General features: G+C 43.2%; 2 protein-coding genes across 11 annotated transcripts in view; one reads left to right on the top strand and one right to left on the bottom strand.

Annotated features, from left to right (window-relative positions):
* Positions 1 to 25,007, bottom strand: part of TMEM266 (transmembrane protein 266) — a 104,964-nt gene that overhangs the window by 67,283 nt on the left and 12,674 nt on the right. For 4 of the 6 annotated variants that reach the window (XM_028743055.2, XM_028743058.2, XM_028743051.2 and 1 more), the window contains exon 2: positions 4,755 to 4,949. In XM_028743055.2, the coding sequence (XP_028598888.1) occupies positions 4,755 to 4,789 (35 nt within the window). In that variant the 5' untranslated portion in view covers positions 4,790 to 4,949. The remainder of the gene's footprint in view (positions 1 to 4,754; positions 4,950 to 25,007) is intronic. The other 2 variants (XM_028743052.2, XM_028743057.2) reach the window with 1 other exon arrangement.
* NRG4 (neuregulin 4) overlaps positions 881 to 25,007 on the top strand; it is a 76,261-nt gene continuing 52,134 nt past the window's right edge. For 3 of the 5 annotated variants that reach the window (XM_028743068.2, XM_077934562.1, XM_028743061.2), the window contains exons 1-2: positions 900 to 1,070; positions 1,222 to 1,468. Coding sequence is in view for 1 of the 5 variants with exons in the window: in XM_077934560.1 (XP_077790686.1) it covers positions 1,435 to 1,468 (34 nt within the window). In the remaining 4 variants the exon portion in view is untranslated. Of the gene's footprint in view, positions 1,071 to 1,221; positions 1,469 to 25,007 lie in introns of all 5 variants that reach the window. The other 2 variants (XM_077934560.1, XM_077934563.1) reach the window with 2 other exon arrangements.

Here is a 25,007-nt window from a genome sequence, read left to right as displayed (position 1 = left end):
CCTGTGAACTGGATGTGTGTTGAAGCATTGACAAGACCTCTGGTGAACTAAGCCTAGGTTGACCAAAGGACAGTGGGAATGTGATTAGAGCCACAGATTTTAGTGGTCAGTAGGGATAAACAAGAACTCTCTGATGAGACTACTCATTTTTAATTAATTAAATCACATCTCAAATACCTGTTACTTGCACCTCCCATTGCCCAAGTCACTGTTTTCATCATTTGAGAGTATCAACCACCTATTTGGAAACCAAGGCAATAAGGCTCAAACTTCAGGTTCTCCAGATTACTTCCCACCTTACAGTTTTAGTGGGCTCTCAAACATTTAGTCTGAGAACTACAGTTAACCCCAAGAACTGTGGTGTGTGGTTTTTCAGCGCAAGTGTCCCCCAGATAAAGCCATGCCTCTGCTTCATGAGGTACAGGGTTCACTTTGTGTAATCTAGTGTGTGCCTGCTAAAGTAACACTTTCAAAAGGGGGGAAAAAATTCCCCCTGAACGCTGGTGCCCAGTTTGCTCTGCTTTGAGCCTCTGGGACCTCACATTCCACTACTCAGCTACAGTCCATCCGCCAAAGAGAGAAACTAGGTAAGTGAAGCAAGTGTATGGAGACTCCTAGCAGCAGTGATGTCAAAGTCTGGCTGACACTCGCCACATAAGAGAAACAGACACACACACGAGAAATATGCTTATCCAAATAAAAGTGTTTAGACTGAGACAACAGGTGCTTCAAACCAGAGCAGTACAAAGAAATGATGCCAGATTTATTGCCATGCTCTGCAGCTGCTCATAGATGTAAAGCAAGAGCATTGTCATTCCGCACATGCACACCCAAACACACCACCCGCACAGAGAGGGAGGAACAACAACTCGAAAAGGTTCTTTTACAAACTCTATAAAACTCACTGATGGCTGGGAAGGCGCAGAGTCCACGTGCCCGTAGGTGAAAGGGCACAGGCAGTGACAACACAGAAAGGGGAGAACTGTGAAAAGAAGGAAAACCAAGAAGGAAGAGGCAGAGAGGGAGAAGGAGAAGAAGAAAAAGAAAGCCCTTGCAGGGCCAAAAACACGGTAAGAGGAGTAAGCAATTTACAAATTGCTTGCTGAGTTGAGAGATGATCCATTCATATGTCTTTGATATACAGCACCTACAATGAAAGTCAAGGGAGGTTCAACTATCAGGAGCAAGTGGGTTTTCTGCCCTTATCTTTTGTTTGCACAGGCAATGCTGGGAAACGCAGATCCCTCCCTGACAATGAAAAGGGGAGGGACCTGGTACAAAAGCTGCCATGAGGATGTGCCTGAAAAGGAACCGATGCAGCTAATATTCTCTTCTGCACGGTCTCTTCACCACATGCCCTGGTCAGCACTTTATACAGAGGAGAATGTTTCGTTGACCTCCTGAACAAGTGATTGGCATTCTCCACCTCCGCCTATGAGGGACACAGGAGCAGAATCAACACTTCTGTGTGAGTACAAAAATATACTTACATTACTATATACATATTTTACTTCTAGGGACACTGAAAGGTCTGCATATTTCAGCAGCATGTAAAATGTGACCTTCGTGGATCCTTTCATTTCTCAGTGAAGTGGGGTTTTCGTTTGTTTTTTAAAGGGAGGAGGGTGGGGAGAGCCAAGATGGGATACAATCCAGACATTTTTACATACAGGCTTCTTGTCTGCACATCTTCTAAGCTTTGTGGCCAAACTGATCGGAGCTGATGTCCTCAGGAGTCTTGTGGTTCCCCTCTTTAATATATAAAGCATGCTTTGCTTTAAGTCAAGATTGTGGCTCAAGCTTGTGAAGTTGGGCTGGCAGTTATTATGATTCAGCAAAGTGTAGCCCTTTCTGTGATGCAACTGCAGAGGTAACTGCACACAGTCCAGCCGAAATGCAAACACCGTAGTCTTTATTTGGAAAGAACTTTGGAATGCCAGAACCATTTGGGTAACAAAAGTTCTGGAATGCTCATCTGTATCTGGCTGCTTACAGAGTGCAAGAAGAATTTTGACGACACCATCTCACTCCCTTGTGTGCTCATCAGTAGAAATGCATTCAGTGAAAACTGGGGGAAGAGTGGGAGGTGTACTTTTTATACCTTCTGGGCCGAGGTCTTTTAACTACCGATAGTTTTTCTAACACTGAACATAGTTCTATTTTTGAAAGGAGCAGGTTGCAGAGGGCCAGTTGTATGCATGGACTTATTCAGGTTCCCTGAAACAATCGTATTTCTGTGATTTTAGCTTTCTAGAACTTAGAAGCTTGCTTTTTTACTTTCCGCAACATAGCAACAAGATGGTTCAGCTAAAAAAACAGTTTCGCTGCTTTACCAAGGGTTAGGAAGAAGAGAGTTGTTTCCTTATAATCAGGGTAGGACACCTCTGAGCCCACAGGCCAGTTTCCCCAAACCACCCTATTTAGGTCACTGGTTTCTCTGCTGCTGCCGCCGGGCCCAGTGCTCCTCATGGGGTCCCTGCTGCTCGCGTGTGGCTGGCAGGGACGTCGGGGCTCGCTCAGCTGGGGGAGGGGAGCCCTCCCACTGCCCGGCTGAGTCTTGCAAAAGAGCCCCAGGTCCCTGCTGATCATGTGGGGCTCGCTCAGCTGGGGGCAGGAGACCCGCAAGGCACTGGGGTGAAAGCGCCTCAGCTGCCGTGGTGAGAGCTGAGTCAGTTTCACCCCATGCTCACCGACTGATGTTTGGGTGGTGATACATTGCAATGTTGAAAACCCAACAAAGCCCAATCCTAAGTCAAATAGAAAGAAATAATTTCTCAGGAAAAATTAATCTAATTGGGAGAATAAAGACATCAAGTTGGAGATCCAGCAGATATTTATTAATACTCCTTTATTTATACTCCTGGAAAGTGTGTATAAAATTTCATGTGACAAGACAAAGGAAAATCATTTCGAAATGCGAGCCATTTCAAAAGAGAAAGAAATACCCTCTCAAATGTGGTCTCTACCTTTTCCACACACAAAATTGATGAAATGTCAAATTGTAGCTCCTGATTAATTATTTGACAGACTTAGCTTCCTTCTGGAAATGCAGTATACAGACCTCAGGAGGTGGTGGACTTTCCTTCCATGGAGGTTTTTAAGCAGAGGTTGGGTGGCCACCTGTCCTGGATGCTTTAGCTGAGATTCCTGCATTGCAGGGGGTTGGACTAGATGAGCCTTGGGGGTCCCTTCCAACTCTACGATTCCATGATTCTATGACTAAGGGCTAAGTAAACATTAAAGCAAGGATGGATCCTTGTGTTTCCACCATGTGTTGGTGGAAAGGCAGCTGTGTTTGGAGAAGCGGGGAGGTGACAAACACGACATCTGGGCCTGCAACTCGCTTCAGGGAGAACATTTTTAACTGCATTTTCAGCCACCCCAAATTCCTTCTATCGTCACACAAGAGATGCAGTTGATATGCAGTGAAGACAGAAGTGGGTGCTGTTGCATATGAAGTGGCTTTAGATAAGACCACTTTCCATGGCACTCCGGCTCCATAGAGTCGTTCCCTCCCAGTTCTGCAGTGCTTGGTCATATTGGGCAGGAAGAACAACCACAGTCACAGTCACTGCTTTGAGATTTCCAGCTCACACTTGTCAAGGAAGATACAAAATGAAATCCCTAGGGACCCTGAAAGCTCTCTTCCATCAGGTCAGACTGCACTATTATTGCCTTCTCTGACTAGCAGTAGCTCTTTGCAGAGCTGGACAAAAATCTGCCCCATCATCAACTACCTGGTCCTTTTGAAACTGGGAGATACAGGGATCGAACCTAGAATTGTGTGCAAAGCACATGATGCACCACTGAGCTATAATCCCTGCTTGACAAACCATCCTGGGATAAATATTGGGAGGGAATGTGTGTAAATTCCTGAAATTTAAATACACACACACACACACACACACACACACACACACACACACTTGCAGACAATGACAGTCTTAAGACCTTTCAAGGCATCCAAGATTGATCCTTAAGAGGATGACTTTGCCAAGCCTGACACATCAAGACCCGTTCAAATTCAGATCTGAAATTTGCAGTTAGGATAGCAAATTCACACCATTCTGAGAGTGCCAAAGAAGTGGAAACTCGATTCCTTTTATCTCTTTTCCATGACTCTGCCACAAAAGTCACAAGGCATGCATTTGGAGGTCACATGGCTTGCCGCACATGGCAGAACACTGCTTTGCTCCTGCTGGCTCACACTGGGAGGAAACAAGGAATGATTCCTAGGCTTAGCATTACATCCAAAGCGGGGGTTTCACTCCCAACAAACCAAGATTGGTAGCCAAGAAGCTGCAGTCTGTTTAACCGAAGAAGAAACAAGCAAACCATGTCCCTGGGTTCAGATACAACACAATGCCAGAGACTGCAGTTTGCTTCCCCTGCATACTAGTGGGGGGAGGGGGGCTCAACAACTTTGCTGAAGCCTCCCCCAAAGTAGATCAACAACTTTTGATCTTCCTCCCCCAGAAAAGCTCAACAACTTTGGTCTATCCAATGGGTAGATCACTGCCAGGGTTTTTATAGTGAGAGTAGATCACAGTCTCTGGGAAGTTGGACATCCCTGCTTTAAGCAATTAACAGTGTGATTTGCAAACTTGGCTAGCACAGTCCAAAGGGTGCTTCAGATACCAGAAGAGTGAACCAGAATTCCAGAAAATGACCCAAGATTATTATTATTTTAAATGAAGCCCACTATTACTGGCCCCAGTAGACCCAACTCCATTAAGACGCATAGATTACCATACCTTTGCACCATAGTGGTGACCTTGGCTTCAGGCATCTCACCTAATGCTGCAGAAAGATTCCATTAGTCATAGGATACATCCACCATCACTAAAGTGGAACACCTTTGAAGCCCATTGTGCCGCTGCGAAGTTGTGCTGCCCTTTTCATTTAATAGATGAGTAGATTTCCAGAGATAAACAAAGCTCCATTCACATCTGGAAGCACAGCAGAAAATGTCATTAGGAAAGCAGACATTGTGCATCTTTTCAATGAAAAGTGCCCCTGGAAGTTAGGGGAGCACAGCAAGTATTTCAGTCTTATTTAGTCTCCCTAAAAGCTGGATAGAAAACTTGAAGTCAAGTTCCAGCACAGCCACGTGTACTTTTCACCCTGGAGAAAATAATGTTTTACAGAGGTTCTTGACCAATTCTGTCCCCAAATACTGGTATTTCAATATTTAATTTTAAAAGAATTTCCAGATAAAGCTCTCACAGTTGGAAGATTTAGACTAAGAGAGAAGGGAGGGGTAGGCTTTAAAAGTGGGAAAGTATGAGCCAGTATAGTAACCCATGCAACTGTTCTCATCCATTCCAGAAGCCTTGCCTCCTCCGCAAGAAAGCGCCCTCTCCATGCTGTCCACAGAGACCTAACCCTCACATCCCAACCAACCCTAACATCTCTTCAAGCATTGCTCCCCAGCTCTTAAGTTCTCTGCTCCTGGATAAGCTGTTGGAGAGCAGAGCATCCAAATCCAGCAGCCTCCAAACCCTTCAACAGCCACCTTCGGGCACAGACCCACTACTAGGCAGCTGTCAGTGAGAGACACTCCTTGCCAGAAGAGAGAAAAGCATTTCACAGGGATACCCCTGAAGTGGCAAAAGGGTGCTTAGATGTCTTCCATTACAGAGCCCATGTTATAGATACCATTCATATCCGAACAGAACTAGGAAAAATACATCCCCGGATTAATCTAGAAGGTATAGGAGGAAATAGAGCTGGAAAACCATTTTTAAAAAATAAAATAAAAAGCTCAGAGTAAAGCTTGTGTTGTCATATAGTTCAGACATTTCGGTGCTGTCTTATCACTGCGTTTCTTTTTAGGTGGGGAGGGGTTATCTAAACAATAAAAGGTTGAAAGCAAATGGGAAGAAAACCAACCAATTTCATCAGATGTGACCACACACTCAACCACCTGATGCCATCCATTAGAAACTACACTAGGCTAATTAGATACAACACACACACGGGGGAGGGCTGGGAAACCAGTAAAGAGAGGTGCCTTGGAACCAAACCAAAAGTAGTAACAGTGATAACCCAAACAGTTGAACATTAGTTGTAAGGGTGGGTGTTATCTCCAACCTTTTCATTCTGAGAACATGTTCTCTTGCTGGTTTGACTTCTTTTGTGTCGTTTTAATGCACTGGCCATATTTTATCTAGCCACTTTTTCAAATGGGGTGGGGGGTGGGAATCGCCTCAGTCTTTCAGTATTGAGCAATGTAAATCCTGGCTGTCACGAAAAGAGTTGCAATTGCTTCTAGGCGCAGCAGCAGCAGCAGCAGCAGCAGCAGCAGCAGCAGCAGCAGCAGCAGAGCTTCAATGGCCTTGACTTCTCCTGCTCCTGCCACCTCCACTGCCTCACGCTCGGCTCTGGGCTTGGCCTCCTCGGGAGCTCTTTGGACTCCCAAAAAAATATTGGGGGCCCCAAAAGGGCTGAACCCCAAGGAGATGGTGCCCCTGTACCACTGACAGATTGCCTTGGAAGAAATATGTTTTCAGACTACAGCTCATCAAAGATCTAGGAATGTTATTAGACATCCAAGCTCATTCCACATGCTGGATATTAGAACTTTGTTTTATCAAGTCTGTCTCCCATTTCGTCTTATATGTGGGCTGTGTATAAGTAAATTTAACTTCAGAAAGAATTGCGTAAACATTAGTTATTAATTTTGTTGGGTTGGTTTTCAGTCAAGAGTTTCAAATGCTGCTAATCTACAGTCTTCCATATTTGTTTATTAGTTGTTCTGCCACATGTCTGAGCTAGAAAATCTTTGACTGAGAATTTATACATAGCAATTTCTACATGGCAAGCAGTGTTTGAAATCAGACAGGCATATTTTGCACCTGGCTATCGGCCACCTGCAACCAAGTGTAGACATCTGGGCGCTAGGATGACGCCTGACATCTCCGCCATCTGGAGGTGCATGCCTGCGGATCACTGGATCTTGAATGTTTTCACATACCAATACCACATCCTGTAGGAATAGGCTATATATATATATAAAATCTTTAAGTTCTCAAGGTTCTTAACCTAGCTCAAAGTTGTCATCTGAACTAGCCAGACGTTTAACTGATAATCAATCACAAACAGCCCATCATTTGAAAAATAAGACTTTAGAGCTACAAAAATGGCAACTAGACCTTCTGTTTTGGTGACTGTAAGACTGCAAGACTGTAAGGTGTGCTCTATATATGACTTTCTAACAGTGTTAGGCATGCTCCGCTGATGCGTACAGGGATCTGAAGCAGAACTCCTGGGCAAAACAAGGATTGCCTGTATTTATACATTTGAGGACAACTGTCATTGAATGTCCACTAACTGAATTTACTTTGGCTCATTTCAGACAGCAAACATCAGTTTTCCAATACAATATATCAATGACCTAAAACAAACTTTGAGGTTTTGTGTTTCTACCTTAACAGCATTTGTTTCCATTTTTAAACAGGCCACTGTTCTCTGACATCAAATTCAGGGAACTATGGTTTCTCTAAATGGTAAATGAGAATAAGACAGGTGCTGAAGCTATAGTTTGATGCTGGCATGTTCTCTCACCACCCATTGTTCCCGGGGTTCAGATGACACAGGGATTGTGCCTTGCAGAGAGATCTGAATTGTCAATAAACTGGTTGAGTATAAGCCCTGCACAGGGGGCCACTAGGGGCGCATTGGAAGATGGCCGACAATACCATCTCTCCGACCCACACGGGGTAATTAAGAGGCTGTTATGGAAGTAGGCAGCCTCCCTTGTTGCCCCAAGGAAATGGGGAACACTGTCCTTGCCTGCTGTGCCCATAAATCACCCCCTAATTCGAAAGAAGGGGGTGAGGGCCCTAGGCAGAATGCCCCCGTGTGGACCTCGGCTCTCCTGGACGCTGTCTCTGATCGCACACTAGCTGCAGCAATTTGGAATAATTAATTACAAAAGAAGCAAATGCACATATTTCAAGTGAAGAAGAGGAGTGAAGTCTGCTAATTTAAGTGACCTCTGCGAAAGAAGACAACGGGTTGGAGCAACAGGAATATTTTACGATGAAGATACACCAAAGGCTGGGTATATCGGCAACGGGACTGAATGGGGGCGGGAACCTTTTTTACTTTCCTTCTATGTGATTTACCAAGAACCCCTCCTCATTAGAACCATCGGTTTAACTGACCCAAGCAGGATGATTAAGGTCTGTGTGGAGATAAACTTTAACCAAAAGTATGCTTTATGGAGATCGAGAAGCAATAAGAGCTTTTGGAATGGCGCAGCAATTAATTCAGAGTCACCATCTTGCCAAAGGATTTATAGCCGGGAGGAGGAACGGACTTGTTTTCAGACTGCATTCCTGGTGAATCTCCTCAGAGGTTTGAGAAAGGAGGCAGATTGGTGAAGATTAATGACGCTAAGACTGTTTTGGTATGGAAGTGATGTTATATGGAAAACGTCTGGAAATGGCTACTGGATAAAAAAAAAAAATCCACGCAGGATTACAAACTGTTTTAATCAGCTTGTGGAGACTATCAGAGGTCACAAAGAGAAAGGAAAAATATGTGAAAATAACAACAAGAGATGTGGAAAAACAATAAGAAAGGACTGGATAGTACTGTGAACATCATATGGTTAGATTTGTGGACATTAAAACAGCAGCAAGAAGCAAGAAGTTGATTGGATCCCCTTCGGAACTTGAAATATGGGTACCCCCAACAAAAAATTAAAATTCGGCTGTGTAATTTGGAATTTATGTAATTTGGTTTGATTTGATGTGATTGGTCGTTTAGTATAAGCCCTGCACAGTCTGACAATTAGCTGGAATTGGCTGCACTAGAATGTTCCCAGTGGAGCCAAGGGGGCTGGACAAAGTGGTGGCCTCTGAGTGCTTCCTCCAGCACTTTGGACATAAACTGCTTCCCCTTGAAAGGAAAAAAAAGTTTCATTTTTCAATCAAGCAGTTTGTAGTCAAAGCATTTCCTTCAGCACTTTGAATGCAAGCTGCTTTTCGTAGAAAGAAAAAGATAACCTGTACACAGGAGTACAAATCTAGATCTGAATTACTACAGATAGGGGATCTGAACACAAAATTTGAAAACTGCACAAAGGCCTGTCCAAAGGCAATAATTAATGCTCCTATTTTATAGGCCGGGAAGACTGAAGCTGAAAGATAAATGATTATCACAACACCAGCCCAGGGCAGATAACATCCTTTTTTCACTCAAACTTGTTGACTATTGGGAGCAAGAAAACTTTACCAATATGCGGCAAGTCACCCAGAGTCATCTGCAGTTAGATCCCAACTTGCTCTTCTATTTTACAAGCAGACAAAAGGTGTTAAAGCACACACATGTGAAAAATGAAAGCATTCTTACTGTGACATTTGAAGTTCCTCATGTGCAACTTGGAACTGTAAGCTGGTATACTCTACCAAAAGACTGCCTGGCATACAAAAGCACTACAGGATTCAAGTCACACACAGCCTATAAATTACCCATGTTTGCCTTCACAGAGTCACACACATATAAACTACTTTTAAAGACCAGTGACATGATGCTACTCTGGAAAAAATTCCAAAGCTGTATAGAGTGTAATTTTTGAGTTATGACCAGGCTTAAGCATTCTCCCCACTGGCACAACGGGGACGTCAAATCCAATAATAGGAAGCAAAAGCTTTGCATTAAAAACCACTCTCCTCAAAATAAAATTTGATGGAACCTAGAGATAGCATCTGCCATTAATACTATGGGCATACTTCCAGAAAGGATGCATTTAATCTGTATGAATTTGTAGCTCAAAATGTATATTTTAAATACCACCTGCATAATAGCACAAGGTCACCCTATTAATATGAAGTGCAGCAATCTTCTCCCAGATGCAAGGTGCTCTGCTGTTTAGTTCCTGATGACAAATATTCCTGATGTTTTAAGACTGTGCGTTTCCAAAAAGCTACAGTTACTTCATCCTGGAGTCCCATAGGGTACAGCATTTGCTAGCCTGGACCAAGTAATCAATCAAATGTGGTATTCATCTTTTGCCTTGTGCTTTGGACAATCTTAGTTGCTTAAACTGGAGATGCAATCCTCCTCTGCTGGCCTTAGGGGTTACCTTACGCCCTGAAAAAGGAGGTCTTGCTGCCCTTGTCACGCAGTATAGCGAGGGTGGACTGGCACATTACATGCCTGTGTCAGTGCTAATGGCTTTCACTCAGAAGGGGGAGAGGGAGAGAGATGACAAAACAGAGACACAGGACTCAGCTATACAGCTGCAAATAAAGCGTTTTAAGTGTGCTGTAAAGTGTAATATACAAACGTGACACTAGATGGCAATGGTGAACTATGGCAAATCCAATATGTTTTTCAAAACATTTTTTTAAAAAAGCATTTTCACAGCGTTTTTTTATGTGTGTGTAGATTCCACCACAGTTTGCTTTCAGAGTGGCAACTGGAAAGGATGGAATGCTAAAGCCTAGCTCCTCCTGCTTCTCCGTCTGATCTGTGGGATAGCCATCACTAGCTCCCAGCAGGTTTCCAGTAGAAACCCAGACCACACAGGCTCCTTCCCTCCCAAGCCCTCCATCAGCAATTCCTGTTTTTAAAATTGAATTTATTAATTTTTCACAAAGAAAAAAACACTAACATAAACCATAAATTACTTTATCAATTGACTTCCCGTCCTCCCCTTCCATTGTTTCCATATTTACCCTTAAATGCTGCATATTCCGCCTATACTATTCAATACATTCAATTTAACCTATTTCTCTTAATTCACGCAGTTGCTCATATTTCATTCAAATGCTTGCATTTTCATCTCACTATAGTAGTTTTTGTAATAATCAATAAAAAGTTTCCAGTCCTCAAGGAATTTTTCATCATTTTGATCTCTAATCTCTGCTGTTAATCGCGCCAGTTCCGCATACTGCACCATCACTTTCAAAAGCCATTCTTCCTTTGTTGGAACCTCTCCTTCTTTCAATCTATGAGCATACAGTACTCATAACTGCTGTCGTTTGATACATAAATAAGTTAACCAACTCTTTTGGTACATCATTATCTATAATGTCTAAAATAAACACTTTGGATTTCTTGGGAATCATCAATTTAAACATAGTTTTAATCCCATTATATATCATTTCCCAATAGTCCTTAGCTTTTTTTGCAAGTCCACCACATATGAAAAAATGTTCCTTCTGTCATTTTGCTGTTCCAACACATACCTGACTTAGTTTTATATATTTTGGCTAGCTTATTTGGTGTATAGTTTCTTAAATAGTTCATTAACCTGGTAATATTGAAGCCAATTTTGTATCCAGTCCTTAACATCCTCTAACTTTTTAAGCTTCAAAGAGGAATTCACATAAATTAATACATCTCTATAGGTTTCCCATTTCATTTCCATGTTTCTTTTCTTTTGTGAACTTGCTTCAGTAGGGAATAATCACAAAGGTGTTCTTTCAAGCAAATTCTTATATCTCATCTATACACCATACAAACCTTTCCTTACAACATGATTCAGAAACCATTTTTGGACTTTTGTTTTATCATACTATAAATATGCGAGACATCCAAATCTTCTGTCATATCCTTTATCCTTCCAGATCAAATAGTCTAGCATATGGCAATGAATTCCATTCTTTTAATCAACACAAAGGATGCTCCAAAATATAGTCTTAAATCTGGCAGTGTGAATGCACCTCTTTCTTTAATATCTGCTAATATTTTATACTTAATTCTGGGCTTCTTCCCTTGCCAGATAAACCTTGAGAGATACTTTTGCCATTGTTTGAAGAATCCTGTATTGCTTATTATCGGAATTGTCTGAAACAGAAACAACATTTTAGGCAAAACTTTCATATCAATTGCAGATTCAGGTAGATAGCCGTGTTGGTCTGACGTAATTGAAATATATAAAAAAATAAACAAATTGTCCAGTAGCACCTTAGAGACCAACTAAGTTTGTTCTGGGTATAAGCTTTCGTGTGCATGCACACTTCTTCAGATATTAATTGCAGAGAGTCTTGCTAGCAGTGAGAGTTTCATTCTTCCCCATCTTTCAAAATCTTTTTTTACTCTAACGTTATCAAATGCAGAGAGACCAGTTCCACCTGCCTCCTCATCGCCATGGAAAGTCAACATGTGCAGTTTTAACGTGTACTGGAACATATGCTTTTTCAGAGCATGCGTTCCTGCGCTACTTTCTGACTAAAACATAACCTGAGATAAAAAGTTACACAGTTAATACCACTAGACATAGGCAGCAACAGCAGTTAAAAACGAAAATCAAAAATCAATCATCAACAAAACAGCAGTCAGTTAAAGCTACCTAACATGTGTCCTAAATGCCAGCAGACATAAATGTGTTCAGAGACAGCTTTCCAGTCTTAGGGCAACACCACCAAAAAGATCCTTTGTCTAGATATCAGCAATCTTATCTCTGAAGGGGAAGGAAACACTTCTGAAGCAGTAAAGAACAAGAAGGTTCAAAGCTGCCCAGAGTGGCTGGGGCAACCCAGTCAGATCGGCTGAATACAAATAATAAAATTATTATTATTATTATTATTATTATTATTATTATTATTATTATTATTATTATTGGCAAGGTACACAGTTGCAATGGGTTGGAGTAATGCTGGACAGAAATCATGTGCACAGGATACTCAAATGATACCCAGGTCCCTACTATTGTCTAAGGATGCAGAAATTCAATTCTGTTTGCATTTAAAGGCAAACATACATAATTCACTCATTTTGAAACAGTACACAAACTGAAATAGTCATCCTTCAAGATTCACACGCCTCCAAATTTTACAATGCAATTTTCCAGCCAAGTCGTGTGCACAAAAATGCATATACAGTACTATGTTAAAATAAATGCATACAATAGTGGAAACAACATACAAAAAAACATGATAGGAGGGGGAACTGGGGCTTCACTCCCTCTGAAGGAGCACGTCCGTAGCCTGGAGATATTCCTGGATCCACTATGGTCACTTGAGGCTTACTTTGGAAACTTCAGCTGGTGCAGCATTGGGAACTGATCCTGGCCCGACTACACTTGCTGCCAATTAGTTTCTGGACCCAATTCAAAGTGCTGGCTTAACTATAAATCCTTAAATACCTCACGGACTGCCTCTCCCCATATGAACTGACTCAGACCCTGCAATCATCTTCCGAATGCCTTCCTCCATGAGAGGTCCAGAGGGCGGCAACACAGAACAAGCCTTTTCTGTGGTGGCTCCCCATTTGTAGAATGCTCTCCCCAGGGAGATACCTTCATTGCGTATCTTTAGGTGTCAGGTGAAACCGTTCCTCTTCAACCAAGACTTTGACTGAGTAAACAATCTATAGCCTTTTAAATGTGTTTGGGGGGGAATGTATTGGTTTTTTGTGTTTTCATTTTGTGTTTTTATCTTGTAAACTGCCCTGTGATCTTTAGATTAAGGGAGGTACATGAATTTGATAAATAATAATAATAATGTTTTGCCCGAAAAAATGTGTACTAGGCAGAATTGAAAACAAAATGTATATATTAAGAGAAATTTCCTTTAGAATGCTGGAACTTAGAAAGTATATACAATAAAGCAAATAATAAAAAGCAAAATAATACAATTTACGAAAGCAAATAATACAATTTTGTCTACCTAATAATCTAGACTCATTAAGAGTATTTCACGGCTAAAATACACATCTAAGACTGCTAAAAAGAGTTTCATTACCAAATTTCCTTGAATTGTGTTTTGAATGTCCAGTGCTTTACTGTTTTTCAGTACAGGACTAAATATTAAGATAGAACAATTGATTTGTAGCAATGCCTGAGCTTATGGAATAAATAGGCTTTGATAATTGGGGCATGATGAAGTTTCACAACTTAACTTGTGAAAACCTGATCTTGCTGCAATTAGCAAAGCCTAACTGGAGTTAATAGACTCATTAGTTATTTGGGTAATGTATGAAGAGAAGCAATGAAGCCAGAGGGAAGAATATTTTTGAAAGCACAGAAATTAAAGGGCTCTGTGCAAACTAAATCAATATTCTGAAGCAAGGACAGAGTCACTACTCGAACAAGAGGTAAAAATATATAAGAAGCGTTTTAAGAATCTTCTGCTGATTGTTTCAGGGGTCAGCAAACTTTTTCAGCAGGGGGCCGGTCCACCTTCCCTCAGACCTTGTGGGGGGCTGGACCATATTTTGGGGGGGGGGAAATGAACGAATTCCTATGCCCCACAAATAAGGCAGAGATGCATTTTAAATTAACGGACACATTCTGCTCACATAAAAACATGCTGATTCCCAGACCATCCGCGGGCCGGATTGAGAAGGTGACTGGGCCGGATCCGGCCCCGGGGCCTTAGGTTGCCTACCCATGGTTTAGGCCAGTCTCCCACAACCTGATGCCCCCCCCCAACCCTAATCCTCCATCATCCCCCACCAGAATTGCTGCAAAACCTGAGAGGGTATTATTGTTGGCAAGTTCCTCAGGGGGCCAGAGAAAGTCATGAAGTTTTCAGGGGCAGGGAGCTTATTAGTAAAAGCAGTGGCGGCAGCATATCCTCCCCCCCCCCCCCCCCGATTTTAAGGCAGTTTCCCCCACCACTTCAGTCATCACTGAGCTGCAGCAATTGGCAGACAGGTTGGTTGCCACATTCCCTCACTCTTCTCTAAATTAAAAACTCCCAATGTGTCCACTTTGCCAGTTGTGGTAGTTGTGTGTCGACTGAAGCCTGGGAAAATTCTTTTAAGCAAGTGGCATGTTGGGGCAAGAGAAAATGTGGCCACTGCTTCATTTTTACTGGTAATTGTACCATGCATGAAAATGCACTAATTTCTTCACACACTGAGATAGGGAAATAATTTCTTCCTCTTAAAAGCTCTAAACTCCACCCTCCTTGCATGCACCAGAAAGTTTCTGGTTAAACCAGGCACCCCCAACCTCCGGCCCTCCAGATGTTTTGGACTACAATTCCCATCATCCCTGACCACTGGTCCTGTTAGCTAGGGATCGTGGTGGTTGTAGGCCAGAACATCTGGAGGGCCACAGGTTGGGGGTGTCTGGGTTAAACTTTTGGATCAATAATAGAAAAATAAACCTAGCAACTCTTCAACAAAAATAGCATATAATAATTCTTTCCTAAAAGGGCAAAGTAGATAAGCAAAATTTCTAACTGGTTGAAATGTATTTTGGATGGTTTTTATGGAAATACACAGTGAACAGCAACTTCTGGAGAAACTGCCATAAAATTGTGGAAACCCTCCCCCCATCAAGATGTGCTCCGCCATGATGGAGTGGATGTTGCGCTCAGGAAAAGGAGGGAGACTTAACTGAAGATCTTTCACTCTTGTGATTGTACTGAGGGATGCCCGGACACTGAGGTCCAGCGCCGAGGGCCTTCTGGCGGTTCCCTCACTGCAAAAGCCAAGTTATAGGGAACCAGGCAGAGGGCCTTCTTGGCAGTGGCACCCGCCCTGTGGAACGCCCTCCCACCAGATGTCAAAGAGAAAAACAACTACCAAACTTTTAGAAGACATCTGAAGGCAGCCCTGTTTAGGGAAGCTTTTAATGTTTAATAGGTTATTGTATTTTAGTGTTTTGTTGGAAGCCGCTCAGAGTGGCTGGGGGGACCCAGCCAGATGGGCGGGGTATAAATAATAAATTATTATTATTACTGGGAGCTCCACCACCTTTGCAAGACATCTGTCCTTTCTCCACTGCTGGTGGGTCTGAAAGCCCAACTTGACAAGCTCCCTCTCATTATGGGAGAACATGCGATGGAAGGAGGGCTGCTCAAGACGGTGTGTAGAAGTGTTCTGTGTGAAATTTCCCTCTCAAGTTTCTGCAACTGTTTCTCCAAAATAGTTTCCAAAAAAGAAACCAATAAACAATAATAATAATTCACTATATCTGAAAGGGAATATAAAGGTAAAGGTAAAGGTACCCCTGCCCATACGGGCCAGTCTTGACAGACTCTAGGGTTGTGCGCTCATCTCACTCTATAGGCCGGGAGCCAGCGCTGTCCGCAGACACTTCCAGGTCACGTGGCCAGCGTGACAAAGCTGCATCTGGCGAGCCAGCGCAGCACACGGAACGCCGTTTACCTTCCCGCTGGTAAGCGGTCCCTATTTATCTACTTGCACCCGAAGGTGCTTTCGAACTGCTAGGTTGGCAGGCGCTGGGACCGAACGACGGGAGCGCACCCCGCCGCTGGGATTCGAACCGCCGACCTTTCAATCGGCAAGTCCTAGGCGCTGAAGCTTTTACCCACAGCGCCACCCACGTCCCTTGAAAGGGAATATGGCTACGATTAAAACAGAAGTTCACCTATAAAATTCCCTTAGCTAAAAGCTTTCCGAAATAACAAGCTAAAAAAAACCAAAAATGTAAAAGGAAGAGACCAACCTCCACAAGGCAAGGTCTGGGCAACTCTGAAGGCTCCTGTCCAGAAGACTCCTGATTTTACAGCCAACTGCCGCACAAAATGAGGGGCATAAGAACCTCCTTGGGTCATTCAGGGTGTGCAGGACAGAAAGATGAATATATGGCACAAGGCACATTTTTCAGGAGTGGGACCTAATCTTTCTAGGGCCTTGAGAGGTGGGGGAACACATCAAAAGCATCATTTTGAATGGGGCCCAGAAAGAAACAGGTAACCAATGAAGATCTTATAAGTCTGGCAATTCTATAGTACATACTGTCTGTGCTACTCAAAAATCTGGCCACAGCATCTGGGGCCAACTGATGTTTCCATAAAGTCCTGAAAGGCTACCACACATAAATGAATTACTGAACTGCACTCCAATTTATTAGGTTTGTATCCCACTTTTTGATTGGAGTTGCTAGCATAGCTTACAAGAACCAAACACAAATTCCATTAAAAATCTTACAAGTCAAAAATAGAGAACAAAAGCAATGTGGTAATATTTGGAATGGGGGGGGGGGGAGAGAGCAGGGAGACAAACAGAAAGCATTTTCCCCAATATTGTAATCCCATTCTGGAGGTGAGTTCTTGATCGTGGAGAGAATGTGCATGAGGAGCATGGGCCCATCTCCAGTAGATCACTCATCTTCCAGCCACTAGCACAGATCTTTTAAAAAAACAGAATTAGATGAATGTGTAGAGGATAGCTACATCCATGGAAACCAGCCATAACAGCTAAAACAGAATGTTCAGTGGCAGTGCACCTCCAACAATTAATTTTGGGGATAAACATCAGGAGATAGCTCTCACAATCATGCTTTTGCTTGCATGTTTCCTAGAAAGACACTGCTGGTCACTGCTGGAAACAGAAGGCTAACTAGATGGACTCTTGCTCAGATCCAGCAAGAATTTTTTTTGTTTCGTTTTTGCCATTTGCCATTCTTTAATTCTCCCCATTGCAAACACAAGACTGCCCAGCTGAGCCTGCATGATTTGCATCCAGTTCTCAGTTGAATTACACAATAATCTGATTAACTGCTCCCATTTTTAGCCTATTATTAGTACGCTTTGATCTTCTATCTGAAGAAACTGTACCAAAGTGTTATATTCTATGTGTCTGATTACCTTGGAGATTGGAATCATGATCGTAGTTCCTAGGGAATGATCCCAGAGGAAGGCAAGATGCTTGAGGAAGGGGCTATCAAGGCATCAACAAGCCACATGCCACAGAGTTTTGCTTCTACAAGCTAACAAAACTGGGACCGTACTAGGGAATATTTCCAAGGCACGCTTGCACAGAGGCTTCCACCACACAAGCAAAGAAGGCAGCAGACCCAAACTGTGCCCTGTGTGGGGCTAACCCTGATGATTCCCAAGTCTGATTACAGAGGGCAAGGAAGACATTAGCAGGCTGTACAAGAAAGCTCTGTGGTCTTTGAGAGGAACAGACACAGTAATTAATGCATTCAAAGACTGACTGGAGTGGGCCAGCACACTCTTAAGCACAGGCTTGCACAAGTCTTGGGCTCATGTTCTTCATGCCTCTCCCTTCCGCAGCCAAGAGGCGATGGAAGCTTTTAAACAAATGGACTCAAATCCCCATGCTGCCTGAACTCACAGAACCATTATCTGATTGTAATTAAAACCCAGTCATTAAGAATAAACCAGGAACAAACTATGGTTTCAAATTCTGGTTTGTTCTCACTAGAGTTTAAACCAAGACAGATGTCATTACTTGCCATAACTTGGGTTTGCTTAAAGCTTTAAACAAACCACAGTTTCCCGAGTTAAGGCATGTCACCCCCCCCCCCCCACATCTTGAGAAACTTATAAATCTGTATGGAATCAGGAGATAAGCTATGGTCCGTCTTCCCATAAATCTCATGCATCAAACAATTACGGGTGCCTACCCACTCCATCATTCAACCCACCCCATAGTGGCCTTATTACTTCAAGTGTTCATAGGAAGCCACCTGAAAATTGGAACTATAAATGTCTTTTAAGCTCATCTCACCACCACCACAGAAACTTATACCTAAAAACCCCAAACACATAAAACCTCAAAATTAATACTAGCAGAGTTCTTCTAACAGACATTTAGTACAATGAAAGTAGACAAGAATGTGAGGTGCACATCCTAGGCCTGTTAACAATTTCCTTGAATACGTCACAATCCATCCAGGTTTTACAGTACTTATAGAACAAGACATTTAAAATCCAAATATGCTGTGTGGAAACATTTCGAAGTAGCCTTTAATGAAAACCCTGCTGCCATTTACTTGACAGAAACCAATCAGTCAAACTACAGTCAAGCTGTTATAAGCAGAATGCCTGCAACATGTCAGCTGACAGTGAGTTGTCTTTGGACCCCAGAAGAACAAGCTGTGGTGTATAATTAAAGGTTTTTAAGGCACAGTCTACTCCTGACAAGTGCTCTCCACACACCCAGAAAAGCTAATGTTGTTGTTGTTTAGTCGTTTAGTCGTGTCCGACTCTTCGTGACCCCATGGACCAGAGCACGCCAGGCACCTCTGTCCTCCACTACCTCCCGCAGTTTGGTCAAACTCATGCTGGTAACCTCGAAAACACTATCCAACCATCTCGTCCTCTGTCGCCCCCTTCTCCTTGTGCCCTCCATCTTTCCCAGCATCAGGGTCTTTTCCAGGGAGTCTTCTCTTCTCATGAGGTGGCCAAAGTAATGGAGCCTCAGCTTCACGATCTGTCCTTCCAGTGAGCACTCAGGTCTGATTTCCTTAAAAATGGATGTGTTTGATCTTCTTGCAGTCCATGGGACTCTCAAGAGTCTCCTCCAGCACCACAATTCAAAAGCATCAATTCTTCGGCGATCAGCCTTCTTTATGGTCCAGCTCTCACTTCCATACATCACTACTGGGAAAACCATGGCTTTAACTATACGGACCTTTGTTGGCAAAGAAAAGCTAATAGCCAAATGATATAGTTCAGCCAGGGAATCACATGCTTAAACTCTTTTAAGTAAGCCAGCACAGATGGGCATTGTCACAGGGGTCTAGGTAGAACTCTAAATGGATATGATCGTACACATCTGTCCAACAGCATCTGGCTACTGTTTTAAAACAAGAAAGTTGAGTGCCACTTGCTTTGCTCAGAGAGCAAGTAGAAAACACAAAAACAGTGAGTTCACATACCTTGAGTACCTTGGATGGGGAAACCCAGCCAGATGGGCAGGGTATCAGTAATAAAATAATAATAATAATAATAATAATAATAATAATAATAATAATAATAATAATAATAATAATTAGAAATAGATGTTGCTGTCAAAGAGCACAAGAGAAGCTCCAGCTACAGTATGTTCTAAGATGGCAAAGTAAGGAAGTGGTAAGATCCCAGGTTGTGCCACTCTCCTTCTGATCAAGGTGTGAGCCCATGAGAAAAAGCTGAAGTATGTGAGGCTTTTTCATTTCAGAAAAGAACACTCAACTAAGGAGGGCATGCTAGCATTCTGTAGAGGCAACCCACTTCTAGTTTACCTTGAAAAAATCTAACTTGAGAAGCCCTCTGCCTCTTAAGCATTCTTGTTTTGGCTACAGCAAGAACTTCAAAGGAAGTCCAGGATGCCTGCTCAGGTCTCTCCAAAAGATTTGTTGAAATGCAACAGCCAAGTTCTGGTTGTTGATCTGCAGTACTCCTGAAGACTGCCCATATAGTAGTAGTAGAAGGCAAGAAAGAGGGGTAGCCAGCAAAGAACAAAAGGAAAGAACAAAAATCTTCAATAGCCAAATGATATACTATTAATATACGTTTGAAAAAACGTATATTAACTGAATTTCATTTCATTTTTATTTTCTAACTATTTACTGTATTTTTTGCTATATAAGACTCACTTTTCCCTTCCTAAAAAAGGAGGAGAAATGTGTGTGCGTCTTATGGAGCGAATGTAGGCTGCACAGCTATCCCAGAAGCCAGAACAGCAAGAGGGATTACTGCTTTCACTGTGCAGCGATCCCTCTTGCTATTCTGGCTTCTGAGATTCAGAATATTTTTTTTTCTTGTTTTCCTCCTCCAAAAACTAGGTGCGTCTTGTGGTCTGGTGCGTCTTATAGAGCGAAAAATACGGTATCTACAACTTATCTGCTTTCGTCTAAGTGGTGTGCATCCTGTTTTAATGAGTGTCCTGCAAGGACAACTCTTATTTTAAAATAAAAGTTTTAAAAACTTTTATTGGAGTCCTCAGAAAGAAGCAGGGTTAAACTTCTCGTCACCTTTGCCAACACCTAGGAAAAAAAGAAACCGAAAATACTCCTCATCGCATGAAAGACTCTCTGAAGGCTTGAAATTTGTCAATATCATGATTCAGTTTACTGCAACAAACACAGAGCCCTGCCTCCTCCTGTCAAAGAATAAAGAAGATTAAACTGTATTTCTTAGCCTTCCCAGCCTTCCCCAGAAGGCATGCTTTTCAGTTGCTCATTGAAACAGAAGGACCTCCTATTATGTCCTTCTGAAAATGAAGCTAGCGTTAATTTACAACACGCTCTTTGGCATTTTTGTTAAAAGTTAGGGTGACCCTATGCAAAAGAAGAGAGAACTGCTACAGCTTTAGTAGTGGTAGAGAAGAAGAGCGCATGCCAGCAAGCACAGCTTCTCAGCATTATCCAAATTTCTCTCTCACACACTCAAGAACTCTGGTTTGGTTTGGTTTTTTGCATCTGGGTCACCCTAGTTAAACGTACTACTCAAACTAGTTCCCACCGAATAAACATAATTATTTTATATTATTTCAGAATTGTGGATACCCAGAAGTAGAATAAAAAATATTGGGCTTAGGAAGTAATGATAGCAGGCTGCACTAGAGTTCCATATCAAAATGAGTTATCAAAACTCTCAATTTTGAAAATGCAGCCTTTGAAAAAGGAGGTGAGGTGAGCTTTGGGGGTTTTTTAGGTCAGTCAAATTGAATGAGGGAGATACAAATAATAGTCTTAACAAATGGAAAACAAAGAACTAATATTCATTTTTTTGTATTTATGAAGCAGGCAATGCTACCATTTGTGCTGCACAGTCAAGAGAGAACTTCAAAAGGTGATGCTTTCTTGCAGAATTGATTGTCTGCTAATTTAAACATCTGGATATAGCACCACTGGATAGGCACCAGTAAAACCCACAGTGAAAGTTGAACTGAAGGTCAACAGACAGAAGCCATACAAAATGAATATTCCAAAACAAACTCTGCATATTTGATAATAAAGTTTATTTTTTTAACGCACACCAAAAGGTTTAGAAACCTGACGGTGCTTCTGTGAACAGAGCAATAATCAAAAAAGGTCATTATACTTACAATGAAAGCTATTTCTGGATCCCGAAAAAGTTGCCGCCAAGGTGGGTTTAGGTTTGGCGCCACCTGGCGGTCAACAGGCAATATTGCAAGCTTGCCAAAATAATTCTCAGCTAAGGCGAAAGTCAAAACAAAAAAAATTCCTTCCAGTAGCACCTTAAAGACCAACTAAGTTAGTTTTTGGTATGAGCTTTCGTGTGCATGCAGACCAACACGGCTACCTATCTGTAACTAAGGCGAAAGTGTTCATCTGGAAATGATAAAGGAATGTGGAAGGTGGCGACCATGTGGGTGGTAATGCGGAAGGTAAAGGAACTAGAGCCACAGAGAAATTCAAGGAGAGGTAGAATGAACAAGGAATTAACCATCCTGGGGAAAAAGGTGAACAGGAATAAATGACTGCTTTCTGCAAGGCAAAATAAAAAACTGAAGAAGGAAGGAGCCAAGACAGCAGCATCCTGTTTGGTTGGTTTATTTTTGCAAGCTTGCAATGCTGCTTATTGACCACCAGGTGGCGCCAAACCTAAACCCAACCTGGCCACAGCTTTTACGGGGCCTCCAGAACAAATTTATATCAAGAAGAACTGGAAAGTGCTAGCAAAATCTCATACGGAGTACTGTGTTCAGAACTAGTCAAGTAAGATGCAGAAAGAATTCGGTGGAAACCTATGAAGATGACAGAAGCCCAAGCTGTTCATTTTAATGGAAAACCTCAAAGAATAACGACAGGCGCCTGTTAGGGACACTTGTGATCCAGCCAGAACAGCCTGGATAGGTTTAGATGAGAAGAGCGGAAGAAAGTACACAGCAATTTCCACACACCAAACATAGCTAGATCAGAACCATCTATAAAATGTAGTTCCTCCCCAAGGTTTTACAGATGAAGGTTTATCTTAATTCTGCTGCAACCTGGAAGTGCAGTAACTGAGCTTAGGACTTTTATTGATGCAAACCCACGGTAGGTTGAAACTTCTTCCATTTTAGAAATATATATATATATATATATATATATATATATATATATATATATATATATTCGAGTAAGGTACAGAACAGTTTGTTTCTCCTGCCCACTGAAGATATAGGCATGAAACAGTCAGTTTGATCTGGTTGAAGATTTAAAACAACATTAAGACAGGCTGTTCTATTGAGGGGAGCTCATTAATACAGGAAATTATCTACAGCTGGCTTGTAAATAAAAAGTCACTTGCTTATTTGCATTGAAAGGTAAGAAATGCCTCTAGGACTAGGTGAACTGGAAGTTTTTATAAACTGGGTAAGAAAGAAGAGGTCCTCATTTTTTATGCCCCTCATCTGCATGGGCAGGAAGATGCTACGATTGTTTGTGGGCGACTCTTTCCCCACAGGCTTTCAAAATGAAGAACAGGCAGGTGCCTGTTAGGGACCCATGTGTGATGCAGGGTTCTCTTGCCATAGGACAGCTTGTTCTGCTGCGCTTAAGGATGAGATCAAACCAAATGTTCCCACTCCTCTAGCCACTTCAAGCCATTGTTCCAGGTCTTCGCTTGAAAGGAAAGTATGGCTACACATTTTGCCCAGTTCAGCTGCAACAGCAAACTATGGCTTGATCAAACAAGGAAGGGAGGCAATGTGAATATGCAGGAGCAAGGAGGGAGGGGAAGCACACAGGGCAGGGGTCAGCAAACTTTTCAGTCCACTGTCCCTCAGACCTTGTGGGGGGCTGGACTATATTTGGAGGGGGAAGAGAACAAATTCCGATGTCCCACAAATAACCCAGAGATGCATTTTAAATAAAAGCACACATTCTACACATGTAAAAACATGCTGATTCCTGGACCGCCCGCAGGCCAAATTTAGAAGGCGACTGGGCCAGATTTGGCCCCTGGGCCTTAGTTGCCTACCCATGACATAGGGTATGTGCAGACTTGTCCACATCACATTTCATGTCAGTCTCATTTACTCATCACAAATTACTGCTTATTTTTCATAGGTTGTCCCTCTCGTAGAACTGAAAGGCACTTCGAAAGCCTAAATCTGTGTGATTGTTTCAGTGTGCTGAAGAATCGGGGAGAAGGCTTAGTTCCTTTGGTATCCGGCCATAACAATACAGTTTACTAACTTCATAACAACACATTATAACAAACTTGCAATTGCAGTTATCTATAATCCTAGTTTGTTTCCCTGTGGTTTAGGGAAACAAACTAGGATCAGAAATCAGTTTATGAAGTTTGCTTGCTCCCAAAACCAATTATTTGCTTGAGATCATACATAACACAACTAACCATGGTTACTTGAAAACAGAGTTTGGAAGCTTTTGCAGACTGTCTTGATTACCGTATTTTTTGCTCGATTGGACGCACCGGACCATAGGACGCACCTAGTTTTTTGGGGGGGAAATAAAGGAAAAAAATTTCCCCTTTATTTCCCCCCCAAAAGCAGGTCAGGGAAACCGAACCAGGTCGAGGAACAGCGGGATAGTGGCGCTGCGCCTCCCTGCTGTCCCCCAAGCTTGTGGGGCTGGCCGATGTCTGTCTGGCGGGCGGGGAGCTCTGCTTCAGGGCGCCCCACCCGCCAGGCAGCAGGCTGCTATCCGCAGCGTGGGGAGCCCTGTGGGGAACTCCTGCAAGGTTCCCCACTCTGCGGATGTATGCCTGGCGCGAGGGGCGCTCTGCTTCAGGGCGCCCCACCCGCCAGGCAGCAGGCTGCTATCCGCAGCGTGGGGAGCCCTGCGGGGAACTCCTGCAAGGTTCCCCACTCTGCGGATGTATGCCTGGCGCGAGGGGCGCTCTGCTTCAGGGCGCCCCACCCGCCAGGCAGCAGGCTGCTATCCGCAGCGTGGGGAGCCTTGTCGGGAACTCCTGCAAGCCTCCCCACTCTGCGGATGTCTGCCTGGCGCGAGGGGCGCTCTGCTTCAGGGCGCCCCACCCGCCAGGCAGCAGGCTGCTATCCGCAGCGTGGGGAGCCCTGTGGGGAACTCCTGCAAGGTTCCCCACTCTGTGGATGTATGCCTGGCGCGAGGGGCGCTCTGCTTCAGGGCGCCCCACCCGCCAGGCAGCAGGCTGCTATCCGCAGCGTGGGGAGCCCTGCGGGGAATTCCTGCAAGGCTCCCCATGCTGCGGATGTGTTCCCGAAGCGCCTGGAGCTCTGCTTTCAGGGCGCCTGGCGCTCCGGGAAGCAGGCTGAGCGGAGCGCTAATCCCGAAGCCCCAAACTTCGGGATTAGCGCGGCGCTTCGCTAGCCCTGGGAGAGCCACGCAACGTCGCGGGGCTCTCCCAGGGCTAGCGAGGCCTTGCCGGCACCCAGAAGCTTGG

Source organism: Podarcis muralis, chromosome 9 (genome assembly GCF_964188315.1).
Source record: "Podarcis muralis chromosome 9, rPodMur119.hap1.1, whole genome shotgun sequence".
Lineage (NCBI taxonomy): Eukaryota > Metazoa > Chordata > Lepidosauria > Squamata > Lacertidae > Podarcis > Podarcis muralis.
Note: the sequence above shows the minus strand (reverse complement) of the source record. Positions and strands in the feature narration are given on the sequence as shown.